Below are 24,364 nucleotides of genomic sequence, written 5' to 3'. Positions count from 1 at the left end.
TTAGAGGTAACTTCGTGAATTTTTTCTATCGAGTCAATTTCAATATTTTATGTTTTTGATCTGACAATATAATCGAAAATATCATCAAGTTTTACATATATTTTATTTTTTATATTTGGTCTTGAATATTACACGTATCAACTAAAAGTTGATTGGTGATTTGACGTTATACGCGCCCTTAACTTAAGGCCGTGTACGCGGTCTGTGCGCTGTTTGGCTCAAATATGTGATTTTTCAAACCAGATTGTCCATCAACCACTTATCTTACAAACATATGAATTACTAATAATTTTAGGAAATTTTATTGTCTATGTAGTTAGTTAAGAGTTTTTTTCAATTAATACAGTATTTCTGAATACCATCAAGATAACTGAGCCGATGATTACTTGATTTCACTTTTAGTGTCAATTTCGAAGCTAAAAATATCTGAAATTGCTGACAGATCTAACACACAATTATTTTTAACTAACTGCAAAGATCCTTATTAAAATAGTTAGTTAAAAGATTTTTTTATTTTGGACTCCTAACTTACGAAATTAAAATCCGAACAATGTGAATTTTTTTAGAAATTATAGTCGACAAAATGATTATTTTCACCAAGATATTTGACTTTATTGAATATAATTTATACATATTGCAATAAAAGAATGTCTTACTTATAAGATAAAATTTAAAAAATCAACTAAGGTACCTCTATTATTTTTCTACAATTTTTTTTAAAGTACTATAAAACACTGCGCGTGACCCGATTAAAATCAGTCGGCAGCGAGCCTTTCCAGAGAGAGGACATGTTGCTCGGCGCTCTCCTGTGGACCTATGCTGTTCATAGTAAAAGGATAGCGCAAGCCGCGATCTATCGTAATAGATCGCGGAGTTTTTGACTTGCGTTAAATAGAATATGCGCTCTTAACGTCACTAGTAATTAACAATTATTATTGTTAATAAATAAAAATAATACCTAAATAAAAAAAAACTTATCACCAGTCATGATTCAGTCTCTAATGTAATTCAAATGATGCTTTTTGTGTCTTAATTTACCATTGTTATCATCATTATCGCCTTCATCGTAATTTCTGACGCAAACAAAATTAAATGGTGTCTCGACGTAAGTAATAATTTCTACAATAACATCAATCTGATATAATATTAAAGATTCTATTATATCTAATTTGTATGTGAATATCGCAAACGAAGCGATAACGCTTACGATAACGTTTGCGTTTCACGTAGGTAGGTAATTATTATTTTTTTTAATTAAGCAATTGTTTTTATCCGACTGTGCCTGAAGGTGAGTTATGTTTATATAGAGTATGTAGGTAGGTTTTACATTATATTATATTTGTAATTTTAGCGTCACTGAGCGAAGGCTTCTCAAATAATAATATGAAGAGATGCGCTTTTTATATTTTTTTAAATAATCAAAACTAATGTACTACTGAAAATTTTTCATTTTCAAAATTTTAGTTATTTCTTGGGTGCATGTCTACCTAGGTACTGCATATTTTTTATATTATTATTTTTTTTATCCCCACTATTAAGTAGATATTATTCAAACACTTTTTAAGATTGTTTATTTTAATTAATAGTTATAAACTAGAATATTCATTATAATATAACTAACAAATTTTTTGTGTGCTCGTTAAATAGGTACATACCTATATTCCAAATTAGAACTATTTAATCCGCTAACAAGAAATTGTAGACCTATGTTTTGATAGTGAGAGCTGGACCAAACCTAGTTTTGAAGGGAAATTTAATAAATTAGATTCACCGGCACCTACTTATATCTTTATGAAACATAGATTTACCGTAACTTATTCTAAAATAACCTACATAGCTTGACGCTACGGCCAGTGTAATAAGCTTAGCTAATATATTTTGTCTTTACATACCTTCATTAAAGCGAAGCGCTGGTCATCATCAATGCCCATAACAGCGTTAGAAGTTGGTGCCATTTTTTATTATTACGAACTTTTTCACAAACACAATACCGTTCACGTCGATACGTGAATGCGTTGCGCGCGCGGACACGCGAATGAATATTGAATACGTTATACGAACGAAGAACGATATCACACGATACAATGAATGAAGGCCGGATGCGGAAAGTGGTACGGGTAGTGGAAGCTCCAAGTAGAGAACACAGAGCAAGTACTATAGTAGTAGAGAATACATATATTATGTGTTATATACCTACCTACTATTGTAATATTATATAATTATATAAAGCTCCTAGTATTGTATTATTTTTTTAAATATAATCATAGGCATAGGCTTAGAAATGTAATGGATTAAAAAAAAATTTTCTCGAAGTTATTTCATTCATATAATGTTATGTGAATGAAATAACCTTTGAAATAACTTCATACCAGCTAGCCGCCATGGCTAGCCGCGTATAAATAAAAATGCAAATACATATTTACCTATTAGTTATTACTTATTATTATACCGTAATCATTTTGTTTGTAATAGTCTGAATTTTCCCATGTGCTATTATTTTAATATGCGTGGGAAAAAGAAGATTAATTTAAAATTCATATTAAAAATACATAAGTAGGTAAGTATGTAATTAGAAGGGTTATAAATAAAAATTAATTTGTAGGCTTCAACTCGCCAATCCGAGCGCGACACAACGCAAGGTCCATAAAAATAAGTTGAATTGAAAAAAAATCGTTAAGAGGCGTTTTAGTGGTTTTAATCATAATTTCATGTTCTTTTTACTTGATGGGATTTGGGAATATTAATTAAAAAAGTTCTTTTATATAGATTTTGGGATATTTGAAAATAAAATATTATGTTCAATAAATTATATTTAATCAATCCAGATTCTAAGGAATTTTCTTTTCATAATAAAGTATGAAGTCGTAATGAAAAATATAAAAACATTAAATTAAATTCAAAATTTAATTAGTTACATTTAAAATTAAAAATGGAAATACTGATTCAATTTACAATTTTATAGGTAAGAAATTTTGAGATATTTCAAATAATATTCTTCAGTTAAATTTGTACCAGCCATTTGATAAATTCTTTTCTCCATCTAACTTTTTTCACTTTCTCATGTTGTTGTGCTTACTGCTATAACAAGGCAATAATGAAAAATATAGATGTTCTTAATCATTTCATGACTGTGAAAATTACACCACCCCGCTCTGGCTCATCATCATGAATCTCTTTATCGCTGCCTTCAGGGTCTGATTCAGATCCTGAATCATCACTATCTCGCTCAGTACTTCTATAGGCACCAAATTTGGATGTATCATCAGGTAAAGCAGGCATCTTCACACCCACTCTTGCTAACAGTTTCTCAGCTGCATACATCGCTTGTATTTCTTTTAAGTGAACGTTATAGTCTTGCTGTAGTTTTAATGATTCTTCCAAACTAAGTACTTTAGCTGGACCATGAACTATAGGTGGAGGTGTCGCTGCAGTAACCTCCCAATGTTTATGCTTTTTTCTCTGTATCTCCTTTTCGGGATTGTGTACATCTGATATTGTTGTCTTATATGGCTTGAAGTGACCTGTTGTTTTTGGTTTAACGTTTTTATTTTCAGTTTTCTCAACAATATATTTAACATGTGGAACTTCTCCAATACTGAGTAGATCTTCTGGTGTAATGAGTGGTTTTTCAGGTTTGAGAACTTTAACTTTCTTTTCTTCTGTTGTTTTCTGACTTAATATATGTAAAACATCTTCTGGCTCACTGTCATCATCGGAGTCAAGATAGGTATTTTTGTTTTGTTCTATTTTACCTTGCCATTCTATATCTTGCACCAAATTCTTATCAATTGAGTTCAACTTCATATTACTAAATAAATTACAAGTCTGCTCTTCTTCTTCTTTGGCTTTTATTTCTGCTAAGATTTTGTCATAGAATGCTTGAATTTTTGCTCCTTTATCTGCTAATTTACTTATAAACGGCTTATTGTTTAATAGTTTCAGCTGGCGATCTCTTAGTTCAAGTAATTCTGCCAAAGTTTTAGAAGATAAATCGGCTATTTTTCCATCAATCTCGCTTTTAGGAGGCGGAGGTAGAATACCAGGTATTTTTTTGTTTATTTTCTTCATTATATTTAAAACTGTCATAATATGTAAAACAAATACAGAATCGTTGATGACAATCTAAAATAACCTCAGGCAGAATATACGTTGAACAACATAAAAAATACTTTTGCTTTAATTTACTAGAATTGAACAAAATAACAAAATATGTATTTACAAATATAACCTAAACAAGTCAATGTCACATCAATGTCAAAAATCCTCGCAAAAATTCTGAGCAAAAATCAAAATAAATACCTTACACAGACTATGCAACTGTATAGATATAGCACAGATTAATATAATACTAGATTATAGTAATAATAAAAAACAGTGTAACCTGCGCAGAATTGAAAATTACCCCGTTTTCCAATTACAGCACTAAAGCGCATAAGGGTGCACTCACACACATCAGTCACCGTCACGGCACGTCACCGGACAGGATTAAAAAAAAATATGTATCAATAGTTCTAGTATGACTCTGTTCCCACACGACAGTCGCCGGCACGAAATCTATCAGTGACGTCACCGGTCAGGCACGTCAAATAATCTTTCCATACATGTATCATACTTTTATCCCCACTCACCCGGTGCCGTCACGTCTCAGTTCAGTCAGCGTCGTGCTACCGTCAATAATTGCTACATGTTCTCTAGCGTGACACACGTCTAATCACTGACTAACCTGATGTATGTGTTCAATGATTCAGTCAAACCGGCGACGTGACTGACGGACAACATGACGGTGACTGGTGTTGGTGGATACGTACACAAACCGTCACCGATCAGTCATCGGTGACTTGACGGTGACTGATGTGTGTGAGTGCACCCTTATGCGGCATAATGCTTAACGTTGAATGTTCCAACTACAGCAACGCTTCGCACAATCGAGCACTAGAAAAAGTAATGCGCGTGAATTGATGCGTGCAATCGATTTATCGTTAGTAATTATTAATTGTTGGAAAAAAATTTAAAGCTTTCGTTTCATTGTAGTTTTTTCGAAATAATCAAAGTTAATTCAAATTGTGTTAAAAAAATAAATATAAGTATGGATGAAGGTACAAACATTGAAAAAAATGTTAATGAAATAATAAAAATCCAAATTGCTTAAAATAACCGTAAATATTTTTCAACCAATTATTTATTTACACATTAATGAGGTTATTGCTAACTCTATGAATATTTTTTTTTTTCAACACTGAACTCACACTGAACTTTAGCGCAACCTGCTGGTGCGTTTCACGTTCCAATTAAGCATCAGCATAATTCGGCATTGTGCGGCACTGAGTCGCATTATGCTCTGTAATTGGAAAACGGGGTTAGTGTATCTAGTAATAATTGTTTAACGGGCATAATCTTCTCCACATTTCACTCAGCGCTACAGTTACCTGCCTGCCTAATACCTATTTATAAGTATATCCGCGAAAACATACACAGCATTATGCATACAATACATTAGATTATACAGAATATTGAGCAGAATCACATATGTAGCGCTTTTTTCTATTTATTGGTATTCATTTGAAATGTTTGACATCCGTAGTAGTGTTATAAATTTTATAAAATATTATCTGTAGGGTCATAGAGATTAGAAAAAAAAAAGAAAATACTCTATGATCATGGCTGTCGCGTTGATGATTTTGACATTTGATATTTGAACAATAAAAAGATCGTAAAAAGCTGAAAGTTAATATTGAATATTGATTCAATTTTGTTTGTGAATTGCGTTAGACATGTTTTAAAATCACAAAATGTTGTTTGCGTGACGAACGTTTAACCGTAAAAATAAATCTAATATATGTAATGGAAAGTTTGGAATTGAGGCAAATTTATTTATGACTGCTGAAATCATAGTTTATTTCTTCAGCGATTGTTCTAGATAATTTCGTAGATTCTGAGAAAAAAACCTCCTTTTAAACTTAAAAATGGAAAATACAACGGTAATAATATTTACTTTTACAATGCTATGTTATGTGCGATACTTAATTATTATAAAAATTTAGCAAGTTTACCTACGCTTGACCTAGAAATTCTAGAATAGCATATATTTGTAATTTAGCATTAAACAGTACCAAATTCATAATATAATAGTTATTAACAAAATATGATATTGACCCTTTATCCTACTAAATTCTTTTAAGTTTAAATTAGTATGAATCTTTCTTACAGATACCTCTGCATTTAGATCCTGTCAAGCCAATGGATGTGTGTGATAAGCGGCTCTGGATTGGCAATCTGGACACCAGAGTTAATGAGTATGTTTTAATTAACTAGATATCATTGTTACTAATGTTTTATGAATGAAATGAATGAATGAAAATGCTTTATTGCTTTTAAATTAAAAACAAGACTTAAATTTTATCAAAGTTATAGTTTTATTATTATCTATTCAAATCAAATCTATGTTAATATAGCATTAAATGCAATTATATTAATTTACACAAATTTTATTCCTGTAAATTACTACGTGTTACCAATTATTTTGTTAAAGTAAAAAGTGCTTTCACTGTAATGTCTAGTGAGTATTTGAAGATAAGGTGAAACAGGCAGACGAAATTGATACACATAAAATTTCTTTATAATTAAATTTGATATTCAAAAGAATTTAATTAAGTTTTAGAACTTACTAATATCCGTAGTGCCCTGGCTGAACCATGGTCAGACATGTATCACTTTGTACAATAAGTATACACTTATGTTTGATGTTGCCCTGGTTGTAATATGGTGTTGAGTGAATCATCTCTAAAACACATTATCAAAAAGTATCATAACAATATACAGTAGGTGCTCGGTAATCCGGCACCTGATTTTTTCCTTCTTTGCCAGATTGTTGGAATTGCCGGATTATCGAATTTGTATAGAAAGTAAAAGGTTTTTACACATATACATAAATCATAGATCAACAGCAAAAGACTATATGTATTTTAATATGGTTTTAGGTGAATTTATTTTTTTTTTAAAATACATACGTACTTAACTTAAACACAAATACATATGTAATTACATAATACGAATAGTACCTGCTCGAACAATTCTACCGCCGCTCAGTAGCCCGGCGTTCAGCTGTGTAAAATGCCGGATTATAGAGCGGGCTACCTGAGGCCCAAAGTGCCGGACTACAGAGCGTGCCGGATTGGCGAGCGCCGGATTATCGAACGCCTACTGTACTGAACATTTTACTAAACAATACCCACTTCACTTACCGGTATCAACTACTGAAAATGGTCCGCGTGTACGGCAACATCGAGAAGTTCGACATGCTGTTCCACCGCAGCGGGCCGAACGCGGGGCAGCCGCGGGGCTTCGCGTTCGTTACATACAAGATGAGACAGGACGCGATACAAGCGATGAACTCGTTGAACGGACAGATGCTGGGCAATAAGCGGATGTGCGTAAAGTTCGCTAAGAATGCAGCGGTGAGTCAATCATAATACATAATAATATAATATAAGCTTTTATTTCATTACTTTTACAAAAATGTTTTACAATTTAGCTTAAAACTTTATATAATAATTTGTAAAATCTTAAAAACTAGTAAATGTTTATTGTTAGTAACATTGTAAGTCAATCATACAATAGTTCTTTGTTAATTTAACCCATTGAGCCCCAAGCGAGCCAATTGGTCCCAGACACAATAGATTTTCTATTGTGTCTGTGGTTTCGAGGCCTGAGTTATTACGAGTTTGTATGGATGTATGTTTGTTACTCTTGCATGTTAAGACTACTGAATGGACTTTGATGATACTTGACTGGCATGTATGTCTTTCTATTCACATTGATTTTGATGATACTAGGCTATGATTTATAATGTAGATTATTTACCAGATCATCAGCTTCATAAAAACTTGCTTTAACCCGTGGGTGTAATTATCCGGCACAGCAAGATTATAATAATTATTTTAAAGAAATTGTTATCTGTATGATTAAAATTATATTTTGGAAGTAAAATAAGTACTTAAAACTTATCTATTTCAACTCTCAACTACCAAAATAAATTGAATTCAATCTTTATATTCGGATGAAATAATTGAAGTGAAAACTTCTTTAGCGGCGTTGGGTATAAAATCTTAAACTCGCGTCAGGACACGTGACCTGATCGAAAAAGCGTAAGACGGATGGATATCAAACATGCTCAATGTTAATAATCAAGTTTTTTTTCAATCTCTTGTCATTTTATATCAGCAGGAAGAGGACAAACCAAAGCCAGAACTCGGAATATCAGCACTAACAGCAGCGAAACCGGAGTTGAAGCTGAGCAAGAAAACAGCAATACAGTCAATAGAAGCTAAACTGAAAATGATGGAAAACATGAAACCAGGCGATGATTTCGTTATTAATAAATTAGCCGCACACGAAGCGCCTATCATAACACAATATCAATCAAAGAACCACCAACCAAATAAAACCCTAACATCATTCAAAAGAAGGCATCCATACCATAAAAAAAGATAAAAAAAATATATTTTTTACATGTACTTATACATTTTAAAGCTATTTTGACTTAGCCAATGTTGCAACTTTACGCCTTTAATTGTATTTTAAATTATGTATACAAACAATAATTTAAATTCAACAAATTTGTAATATTCAGCTAATTTTTTAGGATTAATTTATAGATGTTTAAAGATTTTTTTAGGATTAGTTAGTTAGAGTAAGTTAAATGTTGTGTCGTGTTTTAACTTTTAAGTAATAACAAGCCTTGTGTTCATTAGAATTGTAATCTCAATTAGATATTTTCTGCATGTGAAGTTACCAGTATTAATATATATTTTTTCAAATACTCATTTCTGTTTTTAACCGACTTCAAAAAAAAGGAGGAGGTTATCAATTCGGCCGGTATGTTTTTTTTTTTTTTTTTTTTTTTATGTATGTACACCGATTACTCCGTGGTTTCTGGACCGATTTACGTGATTCTTTTTTTGTTCGATGCGGGATGGTGTCGAATTGGTCCCATAAAAATTTTATTCGGATAGGCCCAGTAGTTTTTATTTTATGAGCATTTTTGTCTGTATTTGTAAATGTTGCAATTAGTGCAAGTTTGAAGTCGGTTGTTTTTAACGCAGTTATTGACTTGTTGGTATTAGCATTGACAGCTATTAAAAAAATATTGAAGATAAGAAATATATAATGACAAGATATGGACTCTGTGATAAATTGTAAACTTAATTATTGTTGATGATAAAATTTTTGATTGATTTCAAGATTTTGTATAAATATCAAAGGTCAAAATGCAATTTTGAGATTTGACCTTAAAACCCATAAATAATCTTTTTTTAGCTCCAAAATGTGTGTTGTTCTGTATTTAATCATATACATAGTACTTGTAATAATTATATGTTAAACTTTTAAGTGTAACCTCTTGCACAAATGTTATAACTGCTTAGATATTTTTCTTTACTAAGACCAGTATTAATTAATAATATGTTGTTAGGAAAACTATAGTTTTGTTTTGATTTTTGTCTAGTGTTTGGTCAGTTCTATCATAAAAAAAAAGATGAAAAATAATCGTATACAAAATTAAATTATGGTCAGCCTTATACAGGTAAATTAGCTTGGAGAAATTTTTGCGTTTGTAGTAGTGTATGGTCAGCAAATAAAATAAAACAACATTTTATTTTTAGTTTTTATTTTATACAGGGTTACTTGTAAAACACCAGCAACCTCGCAGGACAAGATAGCTAACATCATAAGTAACAACATTTGTTCTACGACTTTTGGCATAACGCAATAAATTATTTTTAAATGATTTTTTAAACTTTTATTGTACTCTCCTTACATTTGTAAGTCTATGTTCTATTAATTATCGGATGGACGACGCGACGCCCCCTTCCCCCTCTCGTTCGCTTTTTGTTTACGTAATTTTTGGGAGGTGTAGAGTTTATAATATTCAGACGGAAAATTAAATGAATATTTATTTTTGTATGAAAATAAAATCTAACAAATTATCAAAAGTCGAAATGTTGTTACTTATGATGTTAGCTATCTTGTCCTGCGAGGTTGCCGGTGTTTTACAAGTAACCCTGTATATATAAGGGATTTTAAATTAAACTATATGTGTTTCTCCTCTGAAAAAGATGAGACTTTATTTTAATATTTGCACATTTAACATACATATAACTTTTACATTAACAATGTTACTAAAATGAAAAATTTACTAACCTGAAAAAGAAACGACATTTAAAGTTTAATTCTTTAGTTTAAGAAGTCAAAGGCTTGCCTCGACCATGTTTTAACACTGGAGCCATATTGAATTAACAATATAAAGTTACAACACTTACACACAAATTAAACACTAGTTATGGCCCTGCCTTCATACAAAACTGCTGAATACGCCGTTCGCACGGGAATAGAATGTGGATGCGATTTCCCTGCTTACGTCTTTATAATTATTAAACTGTATAAATTCATTCTTTAACTCCGGTCTGCATCGTGCAGACATGGGTGTAAAAGTCTCATTTTAGCTATTAAATGTAGTTTTTAAGTACATCTGAGTTTTCATTTGGGGCCTCCGGCTGCGGGACATGTAATTCACTTCAACAAATATTATAACAATAATAACAAATAATAACAACAATCAACAAATACAAAATTTATCAATTAAACTACGTACATAATAATTATAATTTTTGAATGAAATGTGCTTTATGTTCTAACGCTACCAAACGACTGCACGTGGCACCTGCGGACAGCGTAAACTGGTTTATTCTGGTTTTGTGCGTGTTTCCACTTTCCACTATCAAGTGACGATTTATTTATTTGTTTTGTTTCGTAATTATTATGGTCAAATATTAATTATGAAACAAATTATTATGGACACGATATTTTATTGTTTCACGGTAGTCGCCTTGTCGTTTGCTCAAGGACGTAAAATTGAATGATATATTTTTTTTTATAAAGTCAAAACCATTTTCTTTCAAATAAAAACTTGTTTTTATTGAAAACAAAAGTGTTGCTAGGAATAAGTATAAAATTAAATAGTAATGTTAGGATATCGAAACATTTTTGTATAGGCCAGAACGATATAGTGGAAACGCGCTCTAAGATCTGAGTAATATACACACCACTACATATGCAAAAATTTCTCCAAGCTAATTTACCTGTACTTAATTAATTTTAAACTTTTATTTATAGTAATTGTTAGTGAGCAGTTGATTATTTAGGCATAAATTTATTTTTGTCTTCTATATCTAATATATTCACTGAGAATGTTAAGAATATTTAAAAAATATAGACTTTTTCAAAAAAATTGAAATTATCACAAATAAGGTATGGGAGTGAAATAAAAAACCTATATTAATAATTATGTAGTTTTATTCCTCTACATATTTTTTAATTAACTGAAACAATAATAATTTACTGGTAATAAAAAGCACTGGAAAATAGTGGTTTGTACCAATATTTACACTTATTATAGGATAGGTTAAAAAGCATTTAGGCTTATAACATAAACGTTATAAATATCTTTTCATATAAACACATATTCAGTATTAATTTAATATATGTACTTACTGTTATTCATATAAAATTGAAAAGCTATTTATTAAGAATAAAGATTAAATATTTACAATTTTATTCTTAACAACCAATATTTTTATTTTCAGACTTTTTAACGACTAAGAGCTGCATGTTTTTACATAGTACTTTTTACGCTGGTATTATTTAATTGTTATAATAATTTCATGAATGAAATTCTTATTTACTGTGTTATAAAAAATACGACCCTGCTTCATAAAGTCAAATTAAAATAAAGACACTAATTTTCAATAACAATAATAATTTCTCATAAAGTAAACAGGCAGCTCCATAACACAATAAATTACATTAAAATAGATTCACTGGTTTTAAAACCGGGCGATATACAGTTAGACAGCGAACTTGCTAATCTCTGCGAAGGGCTTGGTATTAAATAATCGTCGTCTTCAGCTTCCAATTTCCTCTTTAAACTTGTATACTGGTTTTCGTCGTCACCATCTTTCAAGTCTTTATATTCTATGCAGAGCGGCCATATTGTTTTACCAGATCTGGAAATAAAACCAAAAAATTAAAAAAAATTGATTAACATAGTGTTGAAATATTATTACGTCTATTTTTGTAATTATAAAAGATTTTATGTAAATAAAATTATTTGGTGAGGCTTTTATTGCTTTCTTTCTTTATATTATAGATAGGTATGTAACTTAATGCGTGGCCTTAACCTTGTCTGCCACAAAAATATGAAATGAAGATAAGATATAACGTTGACACAAATTGATAAAAAATGGTACCGGTAGATAATAAACAATAACATGGAACATTCTTTTTGTTTCTAAAGTCTCATTTCCCATAGCAGATAAATTTCGCACTATTTAAGAGACTAGCAGATTAGTTATTTTGTATGCCCTATCCACCTGCCCCCCTAGACAAGTGGCTTTCTATTAGCGTAAAGTTTAATAGAATAGATTATGAATGTATGAGATTGACGTAATCAATCGTCGTCGTCGTAATCAAACGTCAATCTCATACATTCATAATCTATTCTATTAAACTTTACGCTAATAGAAAGCCACTTGTCCAGGGGGGCTGATATATTGTTAATAAGTTTACCAGAAATCAACAATGTTAAGAGGTTGACCATTTAAGGGATGATATCTGGTTAAACATTTAACTCTGATAATGTTAAACTCCAATTCACTGTTATGCTAAGAGAAGCACTCATTAAATACAACACAGCTAGCTTTTACGCCCTAAATGATTACATACTACCTACACTATAAAACAAGGTCTGTCTATCTGTTCAATTCATCACTGCATCAATTTTTATTTTGTTTTAGTGAGGTCAAGAAAATTTTAGTTTAATTTATTACGTTTTTACAACCCGGCTGGCTAAGACACAAATAAACACATAAACACATACTATTATAAAGGCGAAAGTTTGTATGGATGTTTGTTACTCTTTCACATAAAAACTACTGAACCGATTACAATGAAATTTAGCACACATATAGAGGGTAACTTGGATTAACACATAGGATAGGTTTTATCCCGGAAATCCCACGGGAACGGGAACTATGCGGGTTTTCCTTTGAAAACGCGGGCGAAGCCGCGGGCGGAAATCTAGTAAACACATACTTACTCAGGCAACGTATAAGGGTCATACGGGAACCATTCGTCAAACACCACAGCATTATGCAGGGAGTATCTCGTGTTCTTCTCAATTATTGCCTGGCAGTAGACAACTTGGTGAGACCTGGTGACTGACGCGAAGGCTCTGGTCACTTGCGGGGGACATGTGCGGAGAGGGTTTAACGGACAAGTGACTAGGCGTGGTAGGTTGAGGGACTCTACGAAGTTGTAGCCTGGAAGAGAAATGATAATTACTAACTTTGTTCAATTGTTATTGTTTTGTGTGGTTAATAAAATAACATTATTTTATTTGCATTACAATTGCAATATTTTTAACGAAACACTTCAAAAACTTAATTTCAACTAATATAAGCTACTTTAACTGTGTTTTTTGTTTTTTATGTAGCTTATATTATTCTAACTATAATATATTGTACATTATAGTTAGAAATTAAGTTTTTTAAGGTGAAAATTCATTTTTATTAACATAACATAACTAAAAACGTAATAGGAACTTTTTGTATGATATTCATATATTTTAAGTTTAAACATTGTCAATAAACCACTTTACTTACTTTCTTTCGTCATAAACAAGTGATGATTTTTAAACGCCACGAGATAGAAAATAGCATGGCATATAGCGTGAAACGCGCCATGTATCTTCGTATTATCGTTCACCGAAGTCTCTTGAGTCGCAGTTATATATCCATGGCACCAATCGGCCATGGTCTTTAAGTGGTGTATTAACCTCGTGTTCGGAACCCTTACGCATCTAGCTAGAAGCCCTGCTAAGTGACTTGCTGCTGTTTTTCGTGTAGTTAGGGCTCCGGGGCCCAAGCCGTGGAGCCCTGCCGCTATCGTCCAGAGGTTGTTGAATATTCTATCTGCACATTGCTGGCTTATTGATATTGTGTATAGGAGTAGGAATTGGACATGCCTGGAAGAGAATGTAATCTCAGTGTTATTATTTTACTATCTCATGAGTATTATTTAAAAAAAAAATATATGATTTTTATTTTTTTTTGAATATATACGTATAGCAATTTGTTTTATCATTCAATTTTGCAATTTTTGTGACAAATATTGTTATATTATAATAAATTAGAAACATCATTGGACATCTGAACTAGATATTAAACATGAATGCATTTAGTTTCATAATTACTGTGTATTTACAACAGAAACTGTTGCATACAAAATAAATTGAAACATTACCTTATACCATAGGTAGGAAGGATGACCCTCTCAAACACATTACACAACACATGAAGGACAGCTTCTCGTTCATCTTCAAGCCACCGCAGAACCTCCAACATACAATAATCTAACGTCACACTGGTCTCATCTTTGTCGTCAATCTCCATATCAAATATAGTCTCTTGGGGCTTCATGGCGCGGCCAGCCACGTTGACGTCCATTTCTATTAATCTATAAGAAAATTGTAATAATTACTTAATTGTATCCAACGATTGTTATTGTTTTTACTTTTTAGACAAACGTAAAAACAATAACACTTTTTAGGCATTGTTGTTGTTTTTACTTTTGAGAAAAAAATTTGTAATTAGATATAAGAAAAGGAATTAATAAAAGCTTTATTTATTTATTTATTTATTTATTTATTTTGTTGTTTTTACTTTTGAGACATCTTTTATATTGCTAACATAAAAAGAGCGTGTGTGAATGCAGACATGTCAGAAGTGAAACTTCTCCGGTATGATTCAAAGATACCAATATCGTCGCCTTACCATGATGTGACGGTACTGCCATGTACCCATGACGCGACCTTGTAATTTTAATCTCAACACGCCTAAAGAAGTTTCTCGTCAAAAAAAATTCATGTTGATGATACATGAATACTTCTTTCTTCTTTTATTAAAATTAAGAAGATGCAAGTTATTGTCTTAAAACACATGTTTTGACATGTGGCAATAACCCATAAGACCATGGGCATCATAAGTATGTTACCAACCTTTGAAAAAAGGTGTATAGATGTATGTTCTTGGTCTCAAATTTATAAAAATACTTACCAAGCAAATGCCTTGCCTTTCCTTATCCTTTTTCGTTCCTTCAGACAACTTTCCATTGGCATAGACATTTTTGGATGAATATATGTGAGAATATTTCATGGGCTTTCATCCAAAAAGAGGTCTTTTTTTATAATTTGTATCAAACACCATTTTCCCTTTCGGTATTTATGGGAACTTCCTTATTAGAAAGTATTGTGGCATGATAAAATAAATTTGAAGACTGAATTATGCCTTTTCCTTTCACAACCAGCTTTAAAACCAGTACACATCTTTAGGTTTCAACACATAAGTTTATTTTTAATCTATTTCTACTCTATAATGCTGGTTTCTTCATTTACAATTTACTCTGTATCTGTTTACAGAAATTGTATAGTCTGTGGACAAAAAAGTCAAGCAGTGTCCACATATTGTGTATTTTTATAAACAACACAATACAGATAACATTTCAAATGTTTCTATATTTCAAAATTAATGCTCAATTTAATAAGCATTTATTTTATTTAATAGATTGAGCAACAATATTGAATCAATATGTCTTGGAGTTGCTGTCAACATGTTGCAGCAGCTGCTGACAACACTGCATAGTACAGAGTTGTTAATGAATGTTGAAATGTTCAATGTTCAAAAATGTTCTGCCCAAGGAGCGTCATCATTTTAACAAGGTTTCCAGCAAATTTGTTGATCAACTGACGCTCAGCAAATGTTCACTATGAATATAAAGCTTTAAGGGCCTATTTTTCAATGCTTGGATAAAACTTATCCGTCCAATAAAGTATTACACGATAATATTAAAATGTCACATAAACTGTCTATTATTCATCAGTCAGAATTCATATACAAATTGTATGTGCTTTTGTGTATTCAGAAATACACAAAAACATAAATTCAATATTTACCAAACATACTTAGTACAGTAAACAAAGTTTAGGTAAACAGTTGAAGATCTTTTGATGAGTTGAATCAAATATTAAATGCAGGTTTATCATATTTGCTGATAAATTGCACTTCATCACATAGATCACCAAAATAAAGAGATAATTCTAAAATATTGATAATATTCACTTACCTATGAACAATTGTAGTCATAATTTGTTCTGTTAATGACGGTATGTATTTGCTAATCCAGATTAAGTTATGTATGTATACTCTGTTAACAACACACCCAAATTTATAGTATGGGAAATTTTCTATTATAGTTTGCATTAGAACAGTGCTGGTCCTGAAAATACATTTTTATGTTTTAATTTTAGTTCAAACTCAAAACTCAAACATTCATTTATTCAATTAGACTACTATTTAGTAGCACTTTCGAATCGTCATTACATAAGTATTTTTAACATTTACCACCGATTCGGAAAGCAGTATCTATGGAGAAGAATCGGCAAGAAACTCCATAGTTCTTCTATTCTGTTAAAATGTGTATATATTTTTTAACAATTAATATCTCTTATTCTGTTTCAAGGTTTACCTAAATATAACATAGACCTGGTAACATACCAAGACTTAATAGATTTTATTTCAATGTGTAATAAGCAAACAGCATATTATGAAATATCATAACTTATTGATAGAATTATATAATTTAATAAATTTATAAATTATTGCATAATATTATATGAATACTTACATAGGCATGACAGCCACAATTTGTGCAATCAATGTGTGTATGTTCGACCACCTCAATATCAGTTCTTGTGGTGGACTATATTCCCAATTTCCACATTCAGCTTAAAAATAAAAAAAATATATATTAATATTATACAATAGTCTAAAGTTAAAGTGAAGTTTTATCATACTATGAGCTTTTTAAATAATGTTTAAGCCCAAATCCAAGGGGCATCATATCTTAATTAGAATTTACACAAATAATAACTTTATAAGTGAAGGTAATAAGCAAAAAGTTTAGGAATAAAGTATTTGTACCTTTGAACAATTTAACTAATGATGCCATCACCCGAGGACAGTGATAGGTGTGGGCAGTGACTAAGCTTAGAATGAATCTGGTGAATACTTCAACAAGTTCAGGATCTCGGTTTGCCCATTCTATATTACATAAAATATCTATGAAAAGTTTGAAATCTCGCTCCAAATACACTATACACGAGAGGCAGTCTTCAAACAACACCCTAAAGTTATTATCACTCATATTCTGACCATCCTTTAGAATTTGAAAAACTTCATTGAAGGGCCCAGTTTTCCCATTTTGTATATAATCTATAATCACGTTTCGAATTTGATTCTTCTTAAAACTAAGGTTCGTAAGTGTTAAAGCAGCTTGGCGGTCTAATGTTTTTCGCATCAAAGATGCTGCAGATTTTCGGGCTGCGACTGCCATCGTGCTTAATTTTAAATACTTATTGTGTAGATCACTTTTTTAGGTCAGAAGATATTGTCTTAAGAAAAGCAATAACTTCTGGTTGCCGAAGCAGCTCAGCTTTTTTATGGTTTAAGACTTCGCGAAGGACGTTACTGCTATCTTCTATCGCAGGAATACTGAGTGGATTCTGTTCAAAACTAGTGCTTGGTTTACTATACACTACACAGGACTCGGTGGATTCACTGCTCCGTTTATCTTTTAAATACGATTGCAATCTTTCTAAAACCACTTTGTTCTCAGTTTCTTTTTTTTCGGCACTATAACCTTCTTTAGACATTTCCCGTAGATACTTTTACATGTTGTCGGTTTCAATTTAATTCACAACGTAAAGAATGATTAACTTCACGAAATGAAATGTTATGCAATATTTAATAAAGTAAATCTTTTCGCTGTGGAATATCGAAAACACAACACGTGCTAAACTTTTATATGCGCGTAAATTTTCGAGCGCCACATTGACTTAATTATTTGACATGCGTTGACGCGTTGACGTCACTAAACAGATGATTGTTTTGACGTAATCATTTTTAATTCTGTTCACAGATAAACTATCTCATTAGGTACCAAATGCGAGACCAAATGTGTGAAAAATTAATATTCTAGTAACTTAACTATCTAATAAATTTTTAATCATTAGGTAATTTTTTAAAGCATTCAATATACAAAACGATGTCTTCAATTTAGTAAATTTTATCAATATTCCATTCCGTCATTTATAAATTTATTAAACAAGACGAAAATCTATTATTTTAAATCAATAGTAAAAAGGTTTTTACAACACAATTTTTATTATGTTTTACTTTGTTATCAGGATTTAGGTCGTAGGACCTGATCTAATTTAATAGGAATTTGCTTGGAATTTGTGTGGAATTTATTCACAAAATGTTCACAAATCACACTTGACATTGCTAAAGTCAAAGTGCGCGGAATAAAATTTAAGCATGGCAATATTTTCATTGTGTTATGGTATCTGTATTCTGTGTGTACTTCACACAGTCTATTTCTCATTTTATTTTTCTCAATGAGTTTGGGAGGGGTGGAATGCGTGCGTACGTTTTATCACGGACTTTTTGTTTAATTTATTGATATCGTTTAAAACATTTTGGAATGGTGAAAATGTGTTTGATGTCTAATGCGAAGTGCGAACATTAATAATAGTGCAATAATTGCGTGTTGAATAAGTTTATAGTGTGTGTTCCTAATCATGCAAAATGGCCAACGATTTCTGGTCATGTACCTGTTGTACCGAAGCTCTGACTTGTTGGCTGCGTCTGAAGCTGTCTCCGGAGGAGATAGAGCAGCGGTACAGAAGCAAGGAAATCGATAGAATTCTTGAGAAGGACAAACAGACGCTACGGCGACAGGTCAAACTTTTGCTACTTGGTGCGGGTGAAAGCGGAAAATCAACATTCCTGAAACAGATGAGAATAATACACAAAGTCAAATTTGAGCCGGAATTAGTGCGCGAGTACCAGCATGTGATATATCAGAATATAGTGAAGGGTATACAAGTGCTAGTTGATGCAAGGGACAAGCTCGCGATTCCGTGGGAAAACCCAAGGAATCTGGACGTTGGTCAGCAGGCCCTGCACTTCAATAGTTCAGTGTCGCTCGATAGTCGATTGTTTATGCATTATGCACCTCATATACACTCCCTGTGGTTAGACAGGGCCATAAAACGAGCATATGACAGGCGGAGAGAATTTCAATTGGTATGTATTGTCTAATATTTATTATGTAAACAAGTATGATGTGTGTAGTGTACACTTGTAGTGAATAATTTGGTAGTTGATGTTTCTATTAGCTGTTCATGAATATCTATACTAATATTATAAAGAGGAAAGGTTTGTATGTATGTATGTATGGTTTTCACGCATAAACTACTGGACCGATTTTGATGAAATTTGGCACAGACAATCTTTAGACCCTAAGAAAGAACATAGGCTACCTTTTATTGCGAAATATGTACCACGGGCAAAGCCGGGGTAGATCGCTAGTCATTTAATATGTATTGAAGTGTTTTATTAAAATCTGAAGCATGTGGTAAATAAAAATAAAAAAAATAAAGTAAGTTAAGTCAACAAAAGAAAATGAAAATTAAATGTACCTATGGGATTGAAATTAATAATTGATGATGGGGTATAAAAAGTAAAATTATCTTAAATATTATGTTTACATTAAACAACATTTATTATGTATAATAGTTATACAACAAATAGGTAGAAACATATAGATCTTAATCAGCTGCTATTTTAGAGAGGTTACGACTAAGGAAACAAATTACTAGTTTTTTACTATATAATGTTTAGTTTTTATAGCAACAACTAAGGTAATGTAAATTATTAGTAAGATAAGCATATTGTTGTCAGTGTTGAATAATTAATATTATTTTAATCATCTGCTAAACTTCAGTGTAAAAGGGATCTTTAATTTCAGAACTTTAAAACTTACCACAAAAGACAAGTTATCTACTATTTACGCTTACAACATAAGCTATGGTAAAAACTGAGTATCAACTTTAAAAATTGAGAACAGTAACTGCTTCATGTAAATTACCATGTAGCAAACTATTCAGTGTTTAGTTAATGTTAATAATAATAATATAGGCATGTTTCCCTATGTTCAGGACCAGCGTTGATTTTTCGTGTAGTTAAAGTAATAACATTCCCTATAGTCCGGGATCCATCGCCCATTTTTGCAAGTGATTACTATCAAGCAAATTTTTCGTGAGTAGCTTTATTTTGATGAGATGCCCAATAATTTCATGTACGAAACTCTCGATTGTGGTAGCTACCAGAGGAAACAAGGATAAAATATTTTGATTTGATGGTTCTCAAATATTAATTACTAACTGAATGTTTTTTTTTGTTCTCTTTTATCTCAAGATAATTATCTAAATTATTCGAAAAAATATTTGTCCTACAAAATCTATGGTTTGATCAAAGAGTCCCCCTTTCCAATGTGTATCGATAACGAAGTCATCATAAATGATTACTAACCAGCTGATTTTTTTATTTTCACTTATTTAATACTTATATAATTCAACAGACATATTGTCCTACAAATTGCGTAATAAATATTTGAGAACCGTCAAATCAAAAAATTTTATCCTTGTTACCTCTGTAAGCTACCACAATCGAGAGTTTCGTACATGAAATTATTGGGCATCTCATCAAAATAAAGCTACTCACGAAAAATTAGCTTGACAGTAATCACTTGCAAAAATGGGCGATGTATCCCGGACTACTATAACACTTACGCCTCAGGCATCTTAGTACAAAACCTTCCACTTGCTGCGAAGAGAGGAAAGTAGCAATTTAGCTCCATATCATTGCTTTCATGGACAATTAAGATAGATTGATCTTGCAAGCTATTTGTAATGGGCAGGATTTATATCATTTCCTCTGTTAATGATGTCATGTATCTACCCTGATAATATGAAGAGAAAGTATGAATTTGCGAATGCCTATATGTGGATAATAAGTAGTACTGCTTGACCTTTCACTTATTGCAAAGTATTCTATCATCAACCCATATATGTTTCCACTGCTGGGACTTCGGCCTCCCTTTAGAGAATGTATTCTATAGATATATATTTCACCCTCCAATGAGTGATCATGTATATCTAGTGATATACATAAGTATGTTTTCCAAAATATAGCCTGTTCTACCTTAAAATATGCGCTTTCATGCATTATAAAATTTTGAAGTGTATATCATCCTCGTATGAATCATATAGACTTGTACGAATTCAGCCTCACATCAACTGACATTTTTAAACATGTACGTACTGATATTTATGTAAATGTAGTTACATTTAACAATTATTAATATTTACTGCTGATTATGATAATGCAATACCAGTGCATGATATTACCAAATCGAATTATTTCCTAACACCATGATACAAACGTAATTATTTTAATTGAGTTTCTTATCTCATTGATTAGTCATAAGAGTTGCGTCATCCGTCACGGTTACGAGGTTCCGTAGAACACATGATGAGACTAGCATGAGATATGCATGTATACCATTCGATTAATATTAACTTTGTCAAGATGTACGTAAATATATTTATATCAATCATTCTTGGGTTACGTTGATTAGAAGTCACGGAAGATGTTTGACGCAAGATAGCTCGTAGTAGGAATATTTTATGTTTGTATTTTAAATAGTAAATAGTTAATACTAATATTATAAATGCGAAAGTAACTCTGTCTGTCTGTCTGTTACTCAATCACGCCTAAACTACTGAACCAATTTACATGAAATTTGGTATGGCGATATTTTGATACCCGAGAAAGGACATAGGCTACCTTTTATTCATGGGCGTAGCCACGGTGGGGCAGGGTGGGGCGCTTGCCCCACCCTGGCTCTGACCTGGAAGGTACCTAACCAAATCTAAAAAACTTAATTATCTAGGTACCGAACTTAATATCCGTTAAAAAATTCTCACTCGAAAGTTGTCAGTCGACACAAAAAGCTTGCGCATGTGTTGCATGAATGATATTTGCATGTTGCATGATTTAAACCACCTTTGGTGACAGAAAAAGTAGTGTAGTAGGTACTGTTACCCCATTAAATAAAGCTGTTTTTATTTAGCCAAATTCGCACTAAATTTCCCATCCAATTTCACTTTTGTTTTAGGTTAAGGGTCACTTACTGACCATATAAGCACAAAAAGCTGACAGATCCAGGTGGAGCTTCGCCCGCAATTGTAAATAAATGTTTTTGGCTGATATCTCGGAAACTATACACTTTAAGGCAAAAAATATTTGGATTTTTTTGAAGATAGTAAAATTTTACATCTTATAGGTATACGTTGTAAACTTTATTGTAAAACTTTCCGTTTACGATTTATGGCCTATTTACAGAGCCGGTTAATCATTTTTGGCAAGTAACTCTTTATATACTTATTGGATTAATCAATGAAATTCATTTTTTAGAATTACTTTATTTGAAACTTCTTTTCTAATGCTTTTTGAGTTATTTAACGTTTAAGGCTTATACATGCGCTAATAACCTTGACCATACTTGACGGATCTCAAACCTCTCCCGCTGCACCTTCTTTTTTCCTCGCATTTTGTATTTAAAAAGATACCAATCAGTGAAACAAAAAATCCTCGTCAGGGATTGTTGTGTAACTGATAATTTATTAAACATAAAATTTTCAGAGCTCTTAGTCAGCAGGTTACGAAGTTTATAGAGTATTTGCGGAAAAATCGATGACCACGGCACATTTTTTACATACATTTTTTATATACATATTTTTTATATACATTTATTACATTATATTATATACATTGAATATTTATAATTATTCTTTCTTTCTCCCTAACGCCTTATTTTTTTGCTCACCCACCTCCTTTTAACGTCTCTCCTTACATATTACTTACGGTGGCCTGGAAGAGATCGCTACCTAGCGATAAGGCCACCGTTTGTACACTTTGTTTTCCTCTTACCTGTACTTTATGTGTCTCTACTTCCTTTGTGTGTGCAATAAATAATTAAATAAAAAAATTATTTTTTTTTCTAGAAATTGGAAAAAAGTCCTCGCGAGCAATTAAAGATCAAAGACCATCCTATTTTATATATTTTTTTCGGTATTGTGCTTTATGTTGTACCAGACTTTATAGAGGTTGAACATAGTCGAAATTGCCGGGTAACGCCTTAATGTTGGATTACCGGGCGAAAAACAGAAAATTTCAAGATATGTATGTTTCGTATAGCTATATTTCGTTCAACTAAATAATATTGAGTAGTTATTTTATATTCGGATGCAAGAATAAAATAACAGGAAATGAAAGGAAAATATGTAAAAAAATGTATTAAAAAATTTTCTATAAGTTAAAAAAAAAAAAATAAAAAATCCACTTGCATTGGAAATTCTTCTTCGTTTTCATTACATCCCTAAAAAAACTTTTGGCCTGCCACGTCACCCGCCGAGCGGCGGCATTTATACATTGAACGTACAACAACTCAAAAAATATGGACACTAGAAAAAATTTCAAACAAAAGTTGTAGAGAATAAAGTTATCTAAAAACTATATACTTACATGCATTTTATTGATTAATCCAATATTTTACGAGTTATTATTAGCCAAAAACGATAAACCGGTTCATTAAATAGTCCATAAACCGTAAGCAGTAAGCTGTAAACCGTAAGTTAACAGAATATAAAAGATGCGAAATTTGATTTTCTACAAAAAAGTCTCTGTATTTTGTGCCCTAAAGTGGATAGTTTTCGAGATATCGGTCAAAAATTATAACATTGCGAGCAAAGCTCCACCTGGATCTATCAGCATTTTGTGTTTTTATGGTCAATAAGTGATATTTAACCTAAAACAAAAATGAAATTGAATCGGAAGTGCGAGGTTAAATGCTTTATTTACTGAGTTACCAGGGCCGATAATTTTTGAAACAAAAAAAAAATCACAGTAGGATGAAACTCATTAGAAAACGAGGGGAATGTGATAAAAATTAAAGGAAAAATAAATTAAAGACAATCCGAGTTCGGGAAGTGGGAGGGGGGGGGGGGCTTCTAAGGCTAAAAAATGGTTTCTCTTTATTTCCGACAAAACTCCAAGTCCTATGGAAAACAGTTCAATGGGAAAGTTGTAGGTAATAAAAAGTTCTACAACTTTTGAATTTACAATTTTTTCACATAACCTCAAAATTTAGGTGAAAAATTAAAAAATCCAAAATTATTTTCTACGATATTTGGTGAAAACTTACCTTATTTGTGTCCCAAATACACTGTAATTTATTTGATTGAAAATATTTATTTTTTCGCCTTATTTCAACTTAATACCAAAAAAAC

At 31.6% G+C, this 24,364-nt stretch overlaps 6 protein-coding genes across 7 annotated transcripts in view; 3 read left to right on the top strand and 3 right to left on the bottom strand.

The window, feature by feature from the left end:
- Positions 1–2,046, bottom strand: part of LOC149486133 (SEC14-like protein 2) — a 34,384-nt gene extending 32,338 nt beyond the window's left edge. The window contains exon 1 of the mRNA XM_089699466.1: positions 1,893–2,046. Within this exon, the coding sequence (XP_089555592.1) occupies positions 1,893–1,955 (63 nt within the window). The 5' untranslated portion in view covers positions 1,956–2,046. The remainder of the gene's footprint in view (positions 1–1,892) is intronic.
- Srrm234 (Serine-arginine repetitive matrix 2/3/4) overlaps positions 1–24,364 on the top strand; it is a 186,784-nt gene that overhangs the window by 68,746 nt on the left and 93,674 nt on the right. The gene's annotated exons all lie outside the window — the stretch shown is intronic.
- Positions 2,832–4,274, bottom strand: Polr2M (RNA polymerase II subunit M). The gene has a single exon (XM_089699465.1). The coding sequence runs from the start codon at positions 4,084–4,086 to the stop codon at positions 3,118–3,120; it is 969 nt and encodes a 322-aa protein (XP_089555591.1). The 5' UTR covers positions 4,087–4,274; the 3' UTR covers positions 2,832–3,117.
- On the top strand, positions 5,658–8,827 carry LOC149486131 (putative RNA-binding protein 18). 2 transcript variants are annotated; one of them, XM_089699464.1, is made up of 4 exons: positions 5,658–5,978; positions 6,208–6,297; positions 7,248–7,454; positions 8,224–8,827. In XM_089699464.1, the coding sequence occupies exons 1-4, from the start codon at positions 5,964–5,966 to the stop codon at positions 8,488–8,490; spliced, it is 579 nt and encodes a 192-aa protein (XP_089555590.1). In that variant the 5' UTR covers positions 5,658–5,963; the 3' UTR covers positions 8,491–8,827. The 2 variants fall into 2 exon arrangements, with proteins under 2 accessions (XP_089555590.1, XP_089555589.1); XM_089699463.1 differs by having other exon boundaries at positions 8,221–8,827.
- On the bottom strand, positions 11,375–18,028 carry Tif-IA (RNA polymerase I-specific transcription initiation factor RRN3 homolog Tif-IA). Its single transcript, XM_089699462.1, has 7 exons — positions 17,091–18,028; positions 16,795–16,894; positions 16,234–16,386; positions 14,356–14,568; positions 13,716–14,077; positions 13,151–13,373; positions 11,375–12,059 (listed from the first exon to the last, which is right to left on the bottom strand). The coding sequence occupies exons 1-7, from the start codon at positions 17,500–17,502 to the stop codon at positions 11,855–11,857; spliced, it is 1,668 nt and encodes a 555-aa protein (XP_089555588.1). The 5' UTR covers positions 17,503–18,028; the 3' UTR covers positions 11,375–11,854.
- The window catches only part of cta (Guanine nucleotide-binding protein subunit alpha cta), a 29,864-nt gene continuing 24,040 nt past the window's right edge, over positions 18,541–24,364 (top strand). The window contains exon 1 of the mRNA XM_089699510.1: positions 18,541–19,256. Within this exon, the coding sequence (XP_089555636.1) occupies positions 18,756–19,256 (501 nt within the window). The 5' untranslated portion in view covers positions 18,541–18,755. The remainder of the gene's footprint in view (positions 19,257–24,364) is intronic.

This window comes from Colias philodice, chromosome 9 (assembly GCF_061535455.1).
Source record: "Colias philodice isolate Cphi_HAF_F1 chromosome 9, ilColPhil1 Martin Lab GWU primary, whole genome shotgun sequence".
Classification (NCBI taxonomy): Eukaryota; Metazoa; Arthropoda; class Insecta; order Lepidoptera; family Pieridae; genus Colias; species Colias philodice.
This window is presented reverse-complemented; position numbering and strand designations above follow the sequence as displayed.

Coding starts and splice junctions, on each gene's coding strand:
- Polr2M (XM_089699465.1), bottom strand. CDS start 4,086: ATGACAGTTTTAAATATAATGAAGAAAATAAACAAAAAAATACCTGGT.
- LOC149486131 (XM_089699463.1), top strand. Junction 6,298..7,247: donor ACACCAGAGTTAATGAGTAT/GTTTTAATTAAC, acceptor ACTTACCGGTAT/CAACTACTGAAAATGGTCCG. Junction 7,455..8,220: donor AGTTCGCTAAGAATGCAGCG/GTGAGTCAATCA, acceptor ATTTTATATCAG/CAGGAAGAGGACAAACCAAA.
- Tif-IA (XM_089699462.1), bottom strand. CDS start 17,502: ATGGCAGTCGCAGCCCGAAAATCTGCAGCATCTTTGATGCGAAAAACA. Junction 14,078..14,355: donor CTTCCTACCTATGGTATAAG/GTAATGTTTCAA, acceptor ATTCTCTTCCAG/GCATGTCCAATTCCTACTCC. Junction 13,374..13,715: donor CTTGTTTATGACGAAAGAAA/GTAAGTAAAGTG, acceptor TTTCTCTTCCAG/GCTACAACTTCGTAGAGTCC.